Below are 16895 nucleotides of genomic sequence, written 5' to 3'. Positions count from 1 at the left end.
GAAATAGATGAAACACTTTCAGAAGAAGGTACTAAATTTATACGTAAACATAAGTTACAATTTATTGATAATGAAAAATACCCTTGGATCTTACTTTCACCCCCTCTCGATTCTGAGAAATTCAAAAAAGCTCTTAAAAACGTGACATATGCAACTACCCAGATTTGCTTTACTTTTACCACCTCTCGAAAGCTGGGGACACCGCCTATCGTTGGGAGTAGCTATTAAATAGAACCACCAAGGGTATTTTTCGAACTGCCGGTGTAGTGTAGTGGAAACATCTGACATAATGATTTGTTATGCCAAGGTTTGATTCCCCTTTAGCCAATTTTTTTCTTTTATGGATCATGAATTTTTTTTTGGGTCACTATAAGATTTGTTTCATGTTCTAAATCTGCTGCATATGTAATCTATTTTTATTTACCTATTTTTTTAAAAATCTATTGGATTGCCAAATTTGAATATATTTAAAATCATAAAAATCCAAAAAAACTATAAATATATGTTTTATGCATAGTGCCGATACTCAAATATCAGATTACTTAGATCCATGAATAATATCCGAATTTTTTTTCTTAAAATTAAACTTCAAAACTTCTTCCAATCTTATTCTTAATCAATTGTAAATTTTTAAAACCATTTTTTAAAATAATTTTGCGTAAATTTTATTCTCATGTTGTTTTAATCGAAAATTGATACATTTTCAAAAAAATAATATTGACTTATGAAATTCATTTTTAAGGTGAAATAGTATTGTTTTTATTAAAGTATATGAATAATATATAAAAAATTAATGAATAATATAAGCAGATTTTTAGTTTACAAAACAAATATGAGCAATGCAATTTCAAACTTCTGCTGGCAATTTCGATATTGCTCAAGTTTGTAGTATTTGTGATACCTATAACATCGGCTTAATCAAAATTCGATTTTTCTTATGAGTTATTGAGAAAATTTGATTGCAATGAGAAGGATTTCGACGTTTTTGATAAACTAAGAGCTGAGCTTTAGGGGTTCAGTTCATTTATGGCTGTAGTTTGATGCGTAGATCTCTTTTTTATTGTAAATTCTTTCAGCATGGAGATCGAGAATGAATCTTTTGAGAACTTTATGAGTTTTTACACCCGTAAAGAGGTCCTTCGAGGAAAGATAGTCCAGACTACATGAAGATGTGGGTTAACCAAAAAAATCCGATGGTTTCCCCATATTCATGTAGATCTTCGAAAAAATGAGCACCAAAAAAGCCAAAAAAATAGGCTTTTTATTGGATTTGTACACTAGATCAATAATCTATTTAGGATCTGACACTCTTTTTAGCCAGAGATATGAGGTCCTTTCTAGGAAAACGATCTATTCATCCATAAAAAAAATGAATTATCGTTTTCCCCAGAAATTACATGGGGAGTGGTAAAAGTAAAGCAAATCTGGGTAATACGATTAAGAAAGAAGATCATGATATTTACACAAATTATTATTTAAATAAATGCACAGGTGTTGATAAAGTTTTTGATTTATTAGATAAAATATCAAAAGAAACCATTGGAACCTATAAAATTTTGTGTGATTGTGGTTTCATTGTTGAAGATACTAATAATGTTTCATATGAAAGAACAGCACCGAAGGAAGATGAAGTGGAAAGGTCTATACCATTCGTTATTAAGAACATAAAAGATATGAAAACGTATAAACATTATATTTATTCATTTATTTCAGAAAAAATGGAAGCAACCCATAAAACATCTTCTCATCATTTTATAGCTATTCATACATTCCTTTTCAAAGTTGTGAAATTAAATAAGACAGGAATTAGATTTAATGTATCGGGGTACACATTCTTGAGTAAATTAAAATGTATTCGTCACGTCGCAGATGATAAAAATTTATGTGTTCTTAATTCATTTTATGGGCTTTAAAAAAATAAAGTTTATTTTTATTTATTTTTATTTATTTTTTGATATTTTTTTCTTACATAAATGAACAAAAACGGAACAGCTAAAATGAATGATAATCAAATTAGAGCAGAAGGTAGAAGGTTATTTAAACGCTTCTATAACATTCCTGATGGTGTTAATCCTAAAACTCGTAGAAGCTATTTAAATGAAGCAATAGTTAGTATACCTATCTTGGGTACGGCGGCACTGCGTTCCACCTTACCCAACACAAACGACAACACTAACTTAACCTTAAATATTTACAAAGCCGCCAACCACTTCACCTCACTAACATTTTCGCTAACGACTTCACTAATGAAAAAATAAACGTTCTCACTAACGTTCCCACTAATGTTCTCATTTACAAAAGTATTGAAGCGCTTCCCATTGCTGTGCTTCACACAATAGTTCATATTCTTCAGTATCGCTGCTGTCACTCCAATCGTCAGAGTCAAAATCACTGTCAAAAAAATGTATGTAAGTTTTGACAAAGCTAATGAAACACGCTTACCGTTTGTATCTATTGCTTTTATATATCTCCCATTATGTTTGTTGTCGTCAACGCTCAAACTAACTTTACCCTTTCTCCCTCGTATCTGATAGAATGTATTTTCACGAGGAACGAAGAACAAATTCTTGAACTCATGACCGTTGTAGTTTGTTATCTCAATAGTTTTCGTCATTTATATAAAAATAAAATAAAAAATAAACTTAAAAATAAACTTAAAAATAAATGATATCACCACCCTCACACGTATGAAAACATAGCACAAAAATAAATTTAGGTGAAGTGGTGAGATCTCACCTCTTTTTTCACCCTGTTGAATTCATTGCTTTATAACTCTCTTCCTTGGTTTCTTTTTAGTTGCTTTCTTCACGTCTGTCTCCAACTTGACTGTCTTTCTTCTTCGGCCGTAATGATACCAGTTACTTCCACCAGTCAATGGGTCAAATGGTCTTTCGTAAGGGTTTCCATACATTCCATAGGGACCATACGGAAGAACTACTGGTGGAGAAGAAACATTTTCTTTAGTTCCATCGACTCTATTTAAATGCATTGTTTCACCTTTCATCTGGTCATTAAAGTCTTTTGCGTGTTTTGCAAACTCATCGTCCTTTCCTAAAGCATTTTCTGACTCAGTCGCAACCAAATTGGATGCTTTATTTATGAGCCCTATTTTATTTAATCTTAAGGATGGGCACTCATAGGCTCCTGACAGCATAAAAATGTTATTATCTCACAATATAAAAGGAATCATAGGAATCTACAACTATATCTATATTGTTGGAAGACTTCTTAATGTATCATGCATATAAGTTATATCAATAACTCCATTATGTTATATGATTTTAATCATATTTTCGTTTCATGTTCAAAAACATTAAAATCATACTAACTATATGAGTATTATATTTAGGAAGCTGATATATAGATATGATAAAATGCTAGGTTTTGTGATTAAGAATATATACTTATCTTTTAGAAAATAATACTTTTATAAAAAATTATATCTTATATAATCTAAAAATTTTGGACAATTAAAAAACATTAATTAAAAATAGAAGGTGAAAGTGTTTATTCAAAGAAGGTGCAAGATTATGATGTTTTGAGGGTGAAATAAATTTAATAATTATTTATGTGATTTAAGAGTAATACGATCATCGGTAGCTTGAAGACCTCTCTTTATAGCTCTTAATGCCGCAAACTTTTTTGAACTTGCTTTGAATTTTTGAATGCTTTGATTAAATCTTTTGTTGTATCATACATTCTGAAATATCTGTTCATCATTTCTGGCATTGTTGGTAAATTTAACCTGTATCTTATTGCTACAATCGTTTCAAACATACTTTCATTGAAATGCAATATTGTGACTGCCATCCTAATTGGCCAAGAAGCATGCCAATTAATATTTTTATTAGCAAGCATTGCTTTGATATGGTTTATCGATTCAACTACTTGAGTTGAATGAATCTTTTTTACCATATCAAAGATTTTTACGGTATCTTCGAGGAATTTTTTAAGTGTTTTTATAGCAGTTTTATTTTTTGCATATTTCCATGGTTTAATCATCTTGCATTTTTCAGGATCTGGACAAAATTTATGATTTCCGGCATAATGTTTAGCGGAATTCAACCATAAAAACTTCTTTGTTTTAATTGACATATGTGTGTCATTGAGAAGTTGCCTAAGCCAACGCAATAAATTCTTTGAAATGCTAGATAAGATTCTGAATTCTGGCAGTTTGAGCTTTTTCTGTATATTGTTAAGAAAATGTCCAGGATCTCTGTATTCTCTGATACCTTTGAACGTATTTTTGATTGTAGAAACAATTTTGACATCGCCATCATGCACAAAAAAATTTACACGTTTTTCATTATTCCAACGCTTCAGCATTCTTTTTAAGCCTTCAAATTCCATTTCATTTGATTTTCCGTTGAAATTACCTTTGAAATTTTTAAAAGATTTAGATATCACTTCCCAATCTACAATTTTTTTGAGTTTCTCTTCTACAAATTGTACATAGCAAAACATTGCATTTCTTCTCTGACTCCAAGAACCGTCAAACAAAAGTCCCGAACATTTTCTCATTCGAGATTTCCAATAATTAACAGATTCTCTGGCAACTTCTATGATAACACGACCAACCTTTTCTTGAACTCGATGAAATGTAGCTTCTGACGGAACTTTGATGTTATTCAGCATGAATTGAAATTCTGATTGGCAAAATGTAGCGCCGCTCAATAATACAGATAGCACAAATTCAACAGTGTTGACGACATATGGCTCTACCCTATTTTTCGCGCTTTGAACTAAGTTCTTTATACGCTTTGCAACTGCTTTTGTTCGCCGCGGCATGAAAAATGAAGAATAACTTGACGGTTTCTTGAACAAATGGTCGCACATTCAAATATTGTGATGTACGATCAGAATAAAAGAATGTTGTTGCCGTGAATTTAGAAAATAGCAAAATTTCAATTTACGCAATCGAGATATAACTTGATCGTTTGAGCGATAACCATGGCACCCATAGTATTAATGAAAGTACTCATACTTACAATTATTTTCTCCCATAGGAATATTGTTCAATATACTTCACCTATAGAGGAAATCTCGAAATAAAATCGAATTTTTTCAAAAATTACAAAAATCAATTTTTTACAAAGATGTTCGAAAAATAACATTATATACGCATCAAATCAAAGCATTATATGGAGCATTATAATTCTATATATGATTGTCCATCTTGCTGTTGTGCTATTTTTTTTAAACAATAATTTCATTGTTGAAATTAAATTTGCAATTTCAGTAAAAATTGCGACCCATCATTTTGAATATAATTGAATTAATACATTTATTGTAAGAATATTATATACCAAATATTAGACATCCACATGAATCCTGGTATGATATTATAAGTATTGCAAAATTAGAAAAAAATATGCTCATGATATACTAAAATTCATGTTTCAAGGTTAACTTATAAATAAAATAAGTTCGAGAAATGCATCACTAAATATGTGAGATTGTGCACTATAATGCTATATAATAGTCTTCACTATTTTTAATGTATTGACTTTGCTAGACTTGATTTTTTTCATCACCCTAATGAGTGCCCATCCTTAACTTCTTTACAACCCAGCCTCCAATCTTTCCTTTATTTGCATCTAATGTCTTTGAAACCCTTCCTCCACTCATTTTATTTACTGCGTCATAAGCTCCAAGTGCTTTTGCTCCAAATGCTAATGCTTTTGTTCCCATTGCGCCTAAAGCTGCCCAAGCTACCATTTACACCATATTAAAATCATCTCTCTTCAATATTATCTCATAAAAGTTCTCGTTACTGGAGAAAGTCAATGAAACATAAGCGTTCTCACGGGCTTCGCCCTCACCGCTTTGCGGTCTATCTAACTTATTTCTTATATCATCTATACGCTTCAAAATGTCTGAACAATTGCTAACATCTTCTACAACAGTTATTTCATCATGAATGACCTTTAAGAACAAGCTCATTTAATATGCTATTAAAATCATCTCAATAATGAGTCCATCCTTTCCATCTTTAGGTAGCACAACATCTTTCATTGAAGAAGGTTCGACAAGTCTTATGTTAAACTTACTGACAAAGTTTGTTATACTATAATGCTTTGGCGGCGAATACATATAGTTTGAAAGACAGAATATAGATTCTTCAGCAAATTCACTTATACTGGATTTTATAACAATGTTCTCACGAGACCAAATACCACCAATTGACAATCTTGTAAGCAATCCTGCTGAACCTTCTACTGTAAACGTCGATGGTAACATTCCACGAAGGTCATCTATTGACATCTTTGAGTCACTGAATTTAAAGATTTTCTTAAAGCAATCGTCATTATCTAACCATGCAATAGCTTTGAAGTTTTCATTCGAATATACATCTGCTTCATTAAATGTAAATCCTGACTTCTTTGCAGAGATGACTTTAAAATCTATTGAGTTTGTTTCAAAATTATATGCTATGGTAACTTCTGAAGGTAATGGATGCCCTTCCGCAGTCAGTTGTTCTCTCACTACCGTTTGAAGCTTTGTGTTAAAAACTTTCATGTCATCTCCTGTGTCTAGGTTCACATACACAGCAACAGGGAAACTATCTTGCTTCTTTGTTTCATCATTATATCTCAAAACATTAAAGTTCTTCAATAATATTGTTCTTCTGCTGGAATACTTCGAACCTGTCTGATTTCAATAGCTTTCTCACCTCCTACATACTCTACCCAGTGTCTTGGATATTCATAAGTATACTGACTTTCTTGAATTTTGGTTGGTTTCATCATAACATGTTCATAGTATATCTTTATACTCTTGTCAGTTAGACTCGGTGCTATGTTCTGAATATTTCTGACTTGCATTTTTAATGGAGATAAAATGAAGCATTTAATACATGATGTAGATGAAGACATGAATGAAACTACAGACAAACTTAACTCTTCTCTTATTCTTCCTTTCAGCAAAGATTATGAATTCTGTTCAAATGGTGTGTATTTCTATTGTGGAAAGATGGGTTCAGGTAAGACATTTAACCTCATTCGTCATATACTCATAACAGAGCGTTTAGGAAACGACTCTTACTATGACCAAATCATTATATCAGCAACTTCAGACTCTATGGACTCAACAGCGAAAACATTTATGTCAAAAGTTCAAGCCTCTGTCGTTAAGTTCCAGATAGCGAACTCATTGAATTTCTTCAACGTTACATTCGACGTAAGAGGAAATATTATGCTATCGTAGAGTTCATACAGTCAGGAATGCAAAAGACTTCTGAGGAGATGGAAAATTATTGACAAACACCACTTACGTCAGTACTCAGGAGTTTACGATATGAAACGACTTACAAACTACATTCTATCAAAACTTTCAAAATACCCCTTCAAAAATATCCTTCAAACACTCTGCTCGTTTGTGACGACTTCGCCGGAAAAGGTTTAGTGTCAAAACCAGACTCACCATTAGCTAACATCATAACTAAAGTCAGACATTACCATTTAACTGTAGCAATACTTATGCAAACATGGCGTTTTCTTGCTTTAAACATAAAACGTCTCATAACTGACTTCGTTATCTTTCAAGGTTTCTCACGTTATGATATTGAACTCATTTGGAAACAGTCAGGTATAACATTACCTTTTGAAGAAATTTGGGAAGCATATAAGTCTCTCATCTCTCCTCGTTCATACCTTGAGATTCATATCATGACTAATACCATTAAAGTCAAAAATATTCCATGGGAACGACCAACATTGTTTTAAAGTTTAACCTTCAATTGACTGATGGTAAACAAATTCCATGCATCTCTGTCGCCATTTCTGTTAATATTTTTGCTGTCATTCATATCATCCACTTCCCCATCCGTTAGCTTTTGAGGATATGTGTTAGAATAGCTGTTCTTAAATGAAGGCTTTTCACCTTTGAGAGCATAAACTCTATAACTTTCTGCATACTTTATGTTTGAACCTCCTGAGCCATCATTGACATAAATTTTTATAGGCTTCCACCCTTTGTTCATATTCCTGCTTCTTCCCATTGCTCTTTTGTTCAGTAGTTCTACATCTTTATACACAGCTCCTGTCTCAGTGAATTCAACAATATTTTCATTCGTTAGCTTTACATTCAAACCCTTGTCGAGTATATTGTTCATTTCATACATATAAAAGGTTTTTATTCTATATGAAATGAGAAGCAAATCCATCTTAGCTGGTGCCGTTAATGTTACAATTGAACCAACATCAAATGTTGACTCACGAACGACAAACAATATTGTCATAAAGAACTATAGTTCGGAGTGTTTGAAAGAAAAAGAACCAGAACTGAAATCCGTGAATTTAAACTCAGCTTCAAGTGCAAACGCTACATCAGATGTTAAGTTAGAGTATCCACCACTGGACCAAATTCTTTCAAGAGAAGCCAACGACAACCCTTACATAAATGTTCAAACAAATCCTTCAGATAACGTAGACCATTACCTTCTTCAGTTATACCAAACAATTTTACTCAAAGACGATAAGAAGCTTTTGACAAATCTTATAAGTAAGAACCAAATAATTCTAACAAAGGAGGACCTTGAAAATGTTATATCACGAATAACAGGAAAACAATGTGTCATTGACTATCTCGACCCTGAAATCGAATGCTGTGGTCAAACTCCACTATTCATGAAAATAGGTAACATCCGCATCATTGAAACACCAGGAACTACAGGAGTTGAGTTTAAGTATAAATATTCAAACGAGTATACAAAACTTTCAACAGAATATAAACTTTGCTTGAAATATGTTTTAGTAAATTAAAACAGTCAGGAGGCTCTTTGAGCCCATCTTGGCGCTTTGCGCCGTTAGTCAAAAAAATTTTCAAGTTAGCAATTTGTAATATCTATCCAAAACTTCTTCAACAGTATTGAATTCATCTTCATAATGTAGACCTAATCTTATTGACTTGGTGCAGTTTTCACTAACACAATATTTTTCTGTTCTCTTGACTGACATAACTAACTCATTTGTTTCATCAAACAGCAACAACCAAAGTTCATGACCTAATACATAACATTCATACTTTATATTTTTAGCTCTGAGTTCTCTTGTAAGCTGTTGCATTTAATATTTTCTAAAAAGTCAACTTCAACAGTCATTCGCACTGGTGCCTTCAGTTCTACAGGCTCTCCTTGAAAGTCAACAAGTCTGAATTGCATGTCTTTCAAATTATGAGGACTAATGCGAACCCATTTACCTAAATGAGTTGCTATGACAGGAACGTTTGGAATGAACATTGAATTGACTGCATAACAGAAAGACTTATATTCTACTGAACCTTTACTATTAACTCCTGAAATACCTGTGACATTAGCTATTTTTGACTCAATGTACAAACAATTACCATAACATACGTATGGAACAGATTTCATCTCAATCGTTTTGTCAACACTTTTCAAAGGAAATGTCATATGGTATGCACCCAAAAGAAGTTGTACTCTATGACTCATTCTTGGTATCTTAAACTCTTTCTCGCTGCTGAACTTCAATGTTCCCTCAGAAGAGAGTTCGACATCTATGTTGTCAATAGTTTCTTCATTTATGAGAGTATCTATGACTCCAGCAATTTTATCTATTCTATACCCAGCTCTGTTAGGAAATGTTATAACACTTCTTACACCATCTATTTCAATCTCTATGAAATCTGTTTCATCTGTTATGACAAAAGTTGCGATAGTATTGAAGTCAACAACTCTGAAAGCAAGCGCTTCATTCTGAAGACCTAAGTTTGTTTGTAGCTTTACTGTCCCGTATTCGTTTGGGTCTGTACTTTGCAAATAGAACAACATTTTATTCTCATTAAAATATGACTATTGCTGCATATGCGTATGAAACAAATGAAGCAAGAAGAGCACATGAACTAGTAAACGAAAACTCAACTTTAACCATTGAAGGCAATGATTTAGTCATTGACGATGGAAAAACTAAAAAAGTCATTGATTTCGATACTTTTAACACTTATGACCCATTCATTACAACAAGCAAGGTTCCCATCATAAATGATGGAACGGTGCAATATATAAATTCTACAGTAGATGCCTCATTAGTGAAAGTATTAAATGTTCTCATTGAATTGTTAAAGAGCTTTCGATTTGACGACAACATTAAATGCCTAAAGAATTTAGTCATGAATGAGAAACAAATTCTCGGCGTTGCTGGTAGCAGTAATGATGTACACCTTATGACATTAGAATATTATAACGAACATAAAGATGAACTGAAAGGAGAGAAGGGTGACACCGGACCTCAAGGAATACAAGGAATACAAGGACCACAAGGAATACAAGGAATACAAGGACCTCAAGGTGAAAACGGTTTGGATGGTGAAGATGGAAAGGATGGAAAAACTGCTAAATCATGGATATGGAACCTTATAAATACTGGTTTAACAGCTGCTTCATATGGAGTTCTTCATACCAAATCGGAAAGATATGGGCAGTACTTGGTGAAGAAGTTTTAGATGACGTTAAAAATGCTTTGAACTTCATTTCAAATGGTTCTGATACTATTAAAACTTTATCTGGTTGGATGCAAGAAACAAGGAGTCAAATAGATACTGTAAGACGTATAGCAAACAATGCACGTACGGGATTGGATATTTACGAGAAGCACAAAATACACTAAAGGAAGCAAATGATATTCTTGGCTCAGTATCAGACATGCATGAAGATTGGCTTAAAGGTATTGACAAATCATTAAAAAATCACAGTCAGTCTATTGCTGACTACAAGAAAAGTATAGATTTTTTACATAGTGCTATGGACGTACATGATGGAAGCATAAGGAACTTACTTAATGCTAACAATAACTTACCAGGAACTATTAAAGCATTTATAAAGTCCTTTGTAAAACCTGGTGCTCTAACATTTAGGTCTTTGAGAGCAAGAGCATTGAAGTCAAGAGATGCAGAAACTCCAACAGAACCTACAGAAGGAACTGAAACAACAGAAACTCCAGAAGAACCACCAAAACCAACAGCTAATGAAATATTGTTCGAATATTTTTCCAAGGTACTCTGTTCTCATTGCATACATTCAAGAAATACTTAAGAAAGCAGACTTGACTTTAGGAGATGATGAAAGTTCTGTATATCTTTCGTTCCAGTTTCAAATAGCAGAACTTTTGAGACAGATATGCTTAATGTATGACAACATCTCTGATTTCACAAGATATGATGACGACCATGACCCCGAACACGGTGAAGAAGAAGTTTTACAAACATCCATTAAGACAGGAAAGGTTTTAACTCAAAGTCTCATTATTGACACCAAAGATGGTGAAGTGGACGTTCTTCAAGAGCTGAAGAAAAATACTTCTTCGGGAGGTGGTGGTAGGCATGAACTTGAAATAAATGAGATAGAAGAGAAATTAGCCGAAAAAGCAGATAAAAACCATGTTCATTATATAAGTTCAGACGAACAGATTATAACGGACTACCATGGATATTTAACACAGGATGAACAAATAAGCACTGAAGATGTTAATGAAAGAAGATATAAATACATTCGTGCTAAAGGTTATGACATACACTGTACTGTACAGTATGACACAGGTAAAGCACCAGAAGCATTTGGTTATAACGATGAAATTTATGCCTCTACTTTCTCTGTTAACGGTGTATTAGTTGAACCAAGATTTACATTGAGAGTTAAGACAAAAATAACCGTTGAAGATGCTATTAAAAGTAAAGCTGACAAAGATGAACTTAACGCAACGAACAAAGTTTTGAAATCTCATAAACACAATATCTCCGATATAAATGAACTTCAAGCTACATTAAATAGTAAAGCTGACAAGAACCATACACATGAATCCTTCACTACTGTTAGAGCAGACGACATAATATTGAACTATACCCTTGGTTCAAGTGCACCATTAGAAAATCCAAGTACAAGCGTAAAAGATACTCTTAACAATTTAGATAACAGTTGCAGGAATATCGAAGATCATGCCAGAAACTTTGAAGCATATGAACTACCAACAATGTTAGATAAGAAAGCAGACAAAACAGAGCTTCAAACATTAAAGACTGAAATACTTCAAACATTATATCCTATAGGCTCTATTTATACGTCATGAACTCAACAAATCCAGCAGTGTTTTAGGTTTTGTACGTGGAAGCAGATTGTAGACAAATTCTTATACTGTGCTAGATATTCAAAGCAAACAGGAGGTTCGAAGAAAATTAAAGAAGCAAACTTCCAGCCCCACTCATACAGGAACTACAAACAAACAGGTAATCATTCACATTCAATAACAAAAGAGGTTATACAAATCTTGCAGCGGGTTCGGATAGACAGGGAATGAATAGAAATGATATTTCAACGACCAGTAGATTCAAACGCAGGTATTTTCTGTGGAACCACAGGAAATCATTCACACACTTTCACAACAAATCCAACGGGTTCGGGTGCAGATTACATGCCACCATTTGTGACTATATTCGCATGGTTCAGAGCTGCTTAAAATCTTTAACTTTACATAAATGAGCTTGAAAGAAGTATTCGAACAAATCCATGGAGGTCATTTAAGAAGTTCAATGAAGCAGCAAAGTTGGGGATTTACTAACAGAGCTGAAGTGAAAAAGTTCTTTGACAAAAAATGTTGTACATCAAACAAAATAAACCCTTACGACTACTTTTTTACCAATTTACTCCAACACTCCTGACGCATACCAATTTGACACTCTCATTCAAAGCAGAAAAGGAGGACATAAACCATTCCTCATCTTCATTAATGTTAACACTCGCAAAGCATATGCATATCCAATGAAAATAAAGGAACTCGTGAAGTGTTAAGAGTTTTACAAAAAGTTTGTAGCAGAACATACCCAAGTACTTTAACATCAGACCAAGCATACCTCAGCAATGAAATCACGATTTTCTCATTAAGCATAACATAACTCACTCCACTACTGAAGACCATAACCATACATACTCGGTATCATAAACCGCTTCATAGACTCTCAGAGATTTAAATCAAGAGCAGACTTTACCGAAGAAACAATGAAAACATTTTCTCGAAGTATATAATTCCTCAAACATTCTACAACAGGATATAACCAAATTCAATGACACAACAACAGAAGAAAGTATATACAAAAGAAACGAAGCAAACACAAAATATCAGAAATTCAACACAATTTACCCTCATTCCTGGTACAAAAGTTCGTGTAGTTCTTGACGACAAACCGTTGACAAAGAAACGTTTAAGGTTAAGTCGAAATTATTATATAGTAGATTCAACGCAAGGTAATGGATATCTTATAAAAGCTGCTGACGACTCCATAGCATTTTACCCTCGTCATAAATTAGTCGAAAGTAGTAATGGCAAACTTGCTAAAACCATTGACGAAGCAAGCGAGGAGTGGTTATTGAAATACTTGGCTATAACATAAACGATGACACTTATAAAGTAAGATATGAAGGGGCGTTGAAGATGTTATACCATCTAAGAACTTGAGAGAGTCGAAGCCAACACATCTGGGACCATTAGAGCGGGAGTACTGGAAGATAAAAACATGCCAGAAAGAATAGAAAGTTCTTCTTAAAACTTTTTCGTTGGATGTAAATCAGACATGAACGAGAACAGTCATGATATCATTAATGGTACCATTTATTTTAACATAAATGAACAAAATAATGAATTTTCATGTATTTCTTAATGATAGAAAAATAACGTTAGTTTTATTTTTTCTAACTTTTTATCTTGTAGGTAAGAACAGAAATGTCAGTCGAAGCAAAACATTCACTAACAAATCTAATGGCGAAACATTCACAAAAGGCACTTATAACGGTATTGAAAGTCTTACGTAGAGACAAGGATGGTTACATTAATACAACAAAGATGGCAAGAGAAGCAGGAAGTTAAACCATTTAAAAGATTTCTCAATAGTGCTAAAATGCAGGAAATTCATGAGTTTTGGTTGAAAGAATACGGTCGAGCCAAAAGTGGCTCGACCTCAAACAAGCATTTTATGAGCTTACTAAGGGTGTTATAATATGAATTCAAAGGTATTTACATACATCCTGATTGCGTTCATTTTTGTTGCTGAATGGTGCTCTGTAAAGTATGCATTTTATGTCAAAGATATTATGGACTCCATAGAGCAGAAAGTTCATGAGAAGTTAGATGAAGAAGAACTCGAAGATACAGTAGAGAATGCTAAACCTTTGTTCGAACAAGAAGTTAGAAAAATGCATGAAAACAATTAGAAATGAACGTGAGATATGTTATGATTATAGAGATTCTCCATACGAATCTAGACCAATGGGAACAAGAAGATTTAAAGAGAGATTTAGAGAATATGAACTCGCTAAGATAGCATTAGAAGCTGCAGAAAAGAAGTTAAAAGTTTGGGGTCGTTTTGTACAAAATATTGTGAGTAAATGAACTGCATTATTTTTGCATCATGACACGAAGTGAAGATTCGCACTTCGTCAAAAAAGTGAAGGTTCCGATGGTTTCACAACCGCCATACTTTACATGAAGATATATTTACAATGTAACTAAATATCATGTACGATAGAACGGTTATGTAAAAGTTTACATTTTTGTAAAGTTTTTGTCCTGATTCAAGACAAGTCTTGTATTTTTTCAGAACAGTCTGTATTTTTTCAAGACAAATCTTGTCCTGATTCAGAACAAGACTTGCACTTTTTAGTCGGTTTTTCTTTTGTAAAGTTCCTCAAATTTGAGAACAAATTGTCCTGATTCAAGACAAGTCTTGTATTTTTTCAGAACAAGTCTTGTATTTTTCAAGAGCAAATCTTGTCCTGATTCAAAGACAAGTCTTGCACTTTTTCAGGAATCCCTATCGTCCAACTTTACAAATGTCACTTTTTCAACATGATTGCATTTTGGTCCGGGGAACAACTTTCTCCCTCACTTTGTCGCTTTTTCTATCGTCGTGTTTTGTCACTTTTCCTTCAGGGTGTGTGTCAGAAAATATCCAAAATCTTTATAGCCTCGTATCTCCTTCAATTCATGGCGTTTGACATGTATGAAGCCACCATTCAATTCAGAATTATGTGCTGAATCTTAATGACCTTCATATTTGTTCGTGACTTCTTTTCACATATGTAACCAATGAATTTTTACATTTCTTTAACACAGAAAAATAAAGTTAGTTTTATTTTTATTTATTTTTTTTTATTTTTGTTATGTAAGAACAGAAATGTCAACATTAGAGAACACAACAACTGCTATCGTTCATGAAGCCATAAATGAAGAATCGAATAGCATACAATATACCAACAACTTTCGCCTCATTCGTTCGGTCAAAGATGCATGTACCAAATGCAAGTAAGTATAAATGAGCTTCTCGGTTTCTACAAAGCAAAGCGCCAATACAATGGTTTTGAAGAAAACCAAGCGACAAAACGAACTTTTAGAAGATCATTCCTGCATATTGATGTGCTTCCGCTCGGAAAATCCGGGGGAAAGAGATTCCGTATGAAATCGGCAAGCAATTGGCTCTGGTTTGAAAGGGTTATTATGTTCATAGACTTTTAGTAAACGGCTGTATGCAATGTGGGCTTTCACCGTCGTTATGCTTGTTATTTTTTCAGTGATGTTAGATGACTATATAATGGAGACCGTGAAGAATGGAGAAACTTCAAGCAATAAGATGAGTCATTGAATCAAGACAAAAAGCAATAAGAAAAGAATACCGGCGTTCGGTACCAAGGAAAGGAAAAGAGTTATAAGTATATGATATATCACTGAAGAGATGGAAAATGAAAAAAAAAGAAGATCAAAGATACTGGTTATGTTGCATTTAGTGAGAAGAAGCAACCAAGAGCTTATTATGACTTAGGCTAAGATATATAATATACATGATGAAATCGGTTGCAGTTCCGTGAAAAAGCTTAGCCAGATTGTACAATGATACCGAATGCGCAATAATAAGGAAATTGGTCAAAAATACTCTTGCCTCAAACCACTAAATGAGCATCAAAGGTTGGGCACAATACTTAGCATTCAAGAAAGAAGACTTAACATTAACTGAAGGAAAAAATACACAGAATATATCGTAACTTCAAAGAGGAAGAATAAAAATATAAGCTACTTTTATTTTTTTTTATAAATTTTATCTCATATGAAAGAACATGAATTTAGAATATTCCGAACTCATCGACAGAAGAAGAGAACGACCAACAATGTAAGAAAGATTATGCAAATTTCTGAAGACATACAAAGCATTAAAGCAATTCTAAAATGGCTTCTAAACGATTATGCAAATTTCTGAAGGTATATAAAGCTTATGAAAAGCGTATGAAAAGTTTATATTGGGGAATTTGTTTGTAAAATATCCATATGAAGGAACTAACCAAAAATATATTTTGGGCTTTTAAATGACGTCAGGGTCAATTTCTTCAACCTTTCACTTTCTTCGTCAATGTCAATAGAAGTCTTCTTCAACCTTGGTAAGAATGTCTGTATAACATCTTTGTTCGTTATTTGTCTTCAGCGATGAAGGTAGATATTTCACTTTGTTTCAGCCCTTCTTATATTCTTTCCTGTTGCGGAAGATTTAAAGGCAATACTGAAGAAGTCAATGTAGAGTTCTTTCCTGACAGTATAATGAGCTATCTTTGAACATTCCAGGCGCAGAAACTCTATTTGTTTCAAAACTACTGCTACCTCTTGTGAAGTTATAACGTTGCGGTCAATGACGATAGGGCTAATGGTCTGCCCCATCTGACCAAACTTAAGATTCTTTCACTAAACTTCTTGTTAAAGAATAAGCATTAACATTTGAGCATCTATTGAATCTCATTTTGATGGGGCATTAGGCGAGCAGCATTGTATGAAAGAACTTGGCAATTCTTGCATGTGTTGCATTAAATAAAAATATAAATTATTTTGAAAAATAACTTTAAAAAATCTAAT

At 33.2% G+C, this 16895-nt stretch overlaps 4 protein-coding genes and 1 pseudogene across 5 annotated transcripts, besides 2 other annotated features; 2 read left to right on the top strand and 3 right to left on the bottom strand.

Moving 5' to 3' along the window:
* Nucleotides 1–3124: 3124 nt before the first annotated feature.
* Nucleotides 3125–5552: a mobile genetic element.
* On the bottom strand, nucleotides 3988–4788 carry TVAGG3_0402100 (zebrafish ch211-108c17.2-related family; the record flags this gene model as incomplete). The annotated part of the gene is made up of 1 exon (XM_051232794.1): nucleotides 3988–4788. A coding segment is annotated over one exon (801 nt), but the record flags the coding sequence as incomplete, so codon positions are not given.
* Nucleotides 5553–5946: 394 nt separating the features above from the next.
* Nucleotides 5947–16895: part of a mobile genetic element that runs on past the window's edge.
* On the bottom strand, nucleotides 7721–8122 carry TVAGG3_0402080 (uncharacterized protein; the record flags this gene model as incomplete). The annotated part of the gene is made up of 1 exon (XM_051232793.1): nucleotides 7721–8122. One exon carries the CDS (start codon nucleotides 8120–8122, stop codon nucleotides 7721–7723), a length of 402 nt encoding a protein of 133 aa, XP_051102523.1.
* On the top strand, nucleotides 8148–8762 carry TVAGG3_0402070 (uncharacterized protein; the record flags this gene model as incomplete). The annotated part of the gene is made up of 1 exon (XM_051232792.1): nucleotides 8148–8762. The coding sequence occupies one exon, from the start codon at nucleotides 8148–8150 to the stop codon at nucleotides 8760–8762; it is 615 nt and encodes a 204-aa protein (XP_051102522.1).
* On the bottom strand, nucleotides 9026–9790 carry TVAGG3_0402060 (uncharacterized protein; the record flags this gene model as incomplete). The annotated part of the gene is made up of 1 exon (XM_051232791.1): nucleotides 9026–9790. The coding sequence occupies one exon, from the start codon at nucleotides 9788–9790 to the stop codon at nucleotides 9026–9028; it is 765 nt and encodes a 254-aa protein (XP_051102521.1).
* Nucleotides 11142–12329, top strand: TVAGG3_0402050 (annotated as a pseudogene). Its single transcript has one exon. A coding segment is annotated over exon 1 (1188 nt).

This window comes from Trichomonas vaginalis, chromosome V (genome assembly GCF_026262505.1).
Source record: "Trichomonas vaginalis G3 chromosome V, whole genome shotgun sequence".
Taxonomy (NCBI): domain Eukaryota; phylum Parabasalia; order Trichomonadida; family Trichomonadidae; genus Trichomonas; species Trichomonas vaginalis.
The sequence above is the reverse complement of the archived record's forward strand: the minus strand, read 5'-3'. Positions and strand labels throughout refer to the sequence as shown.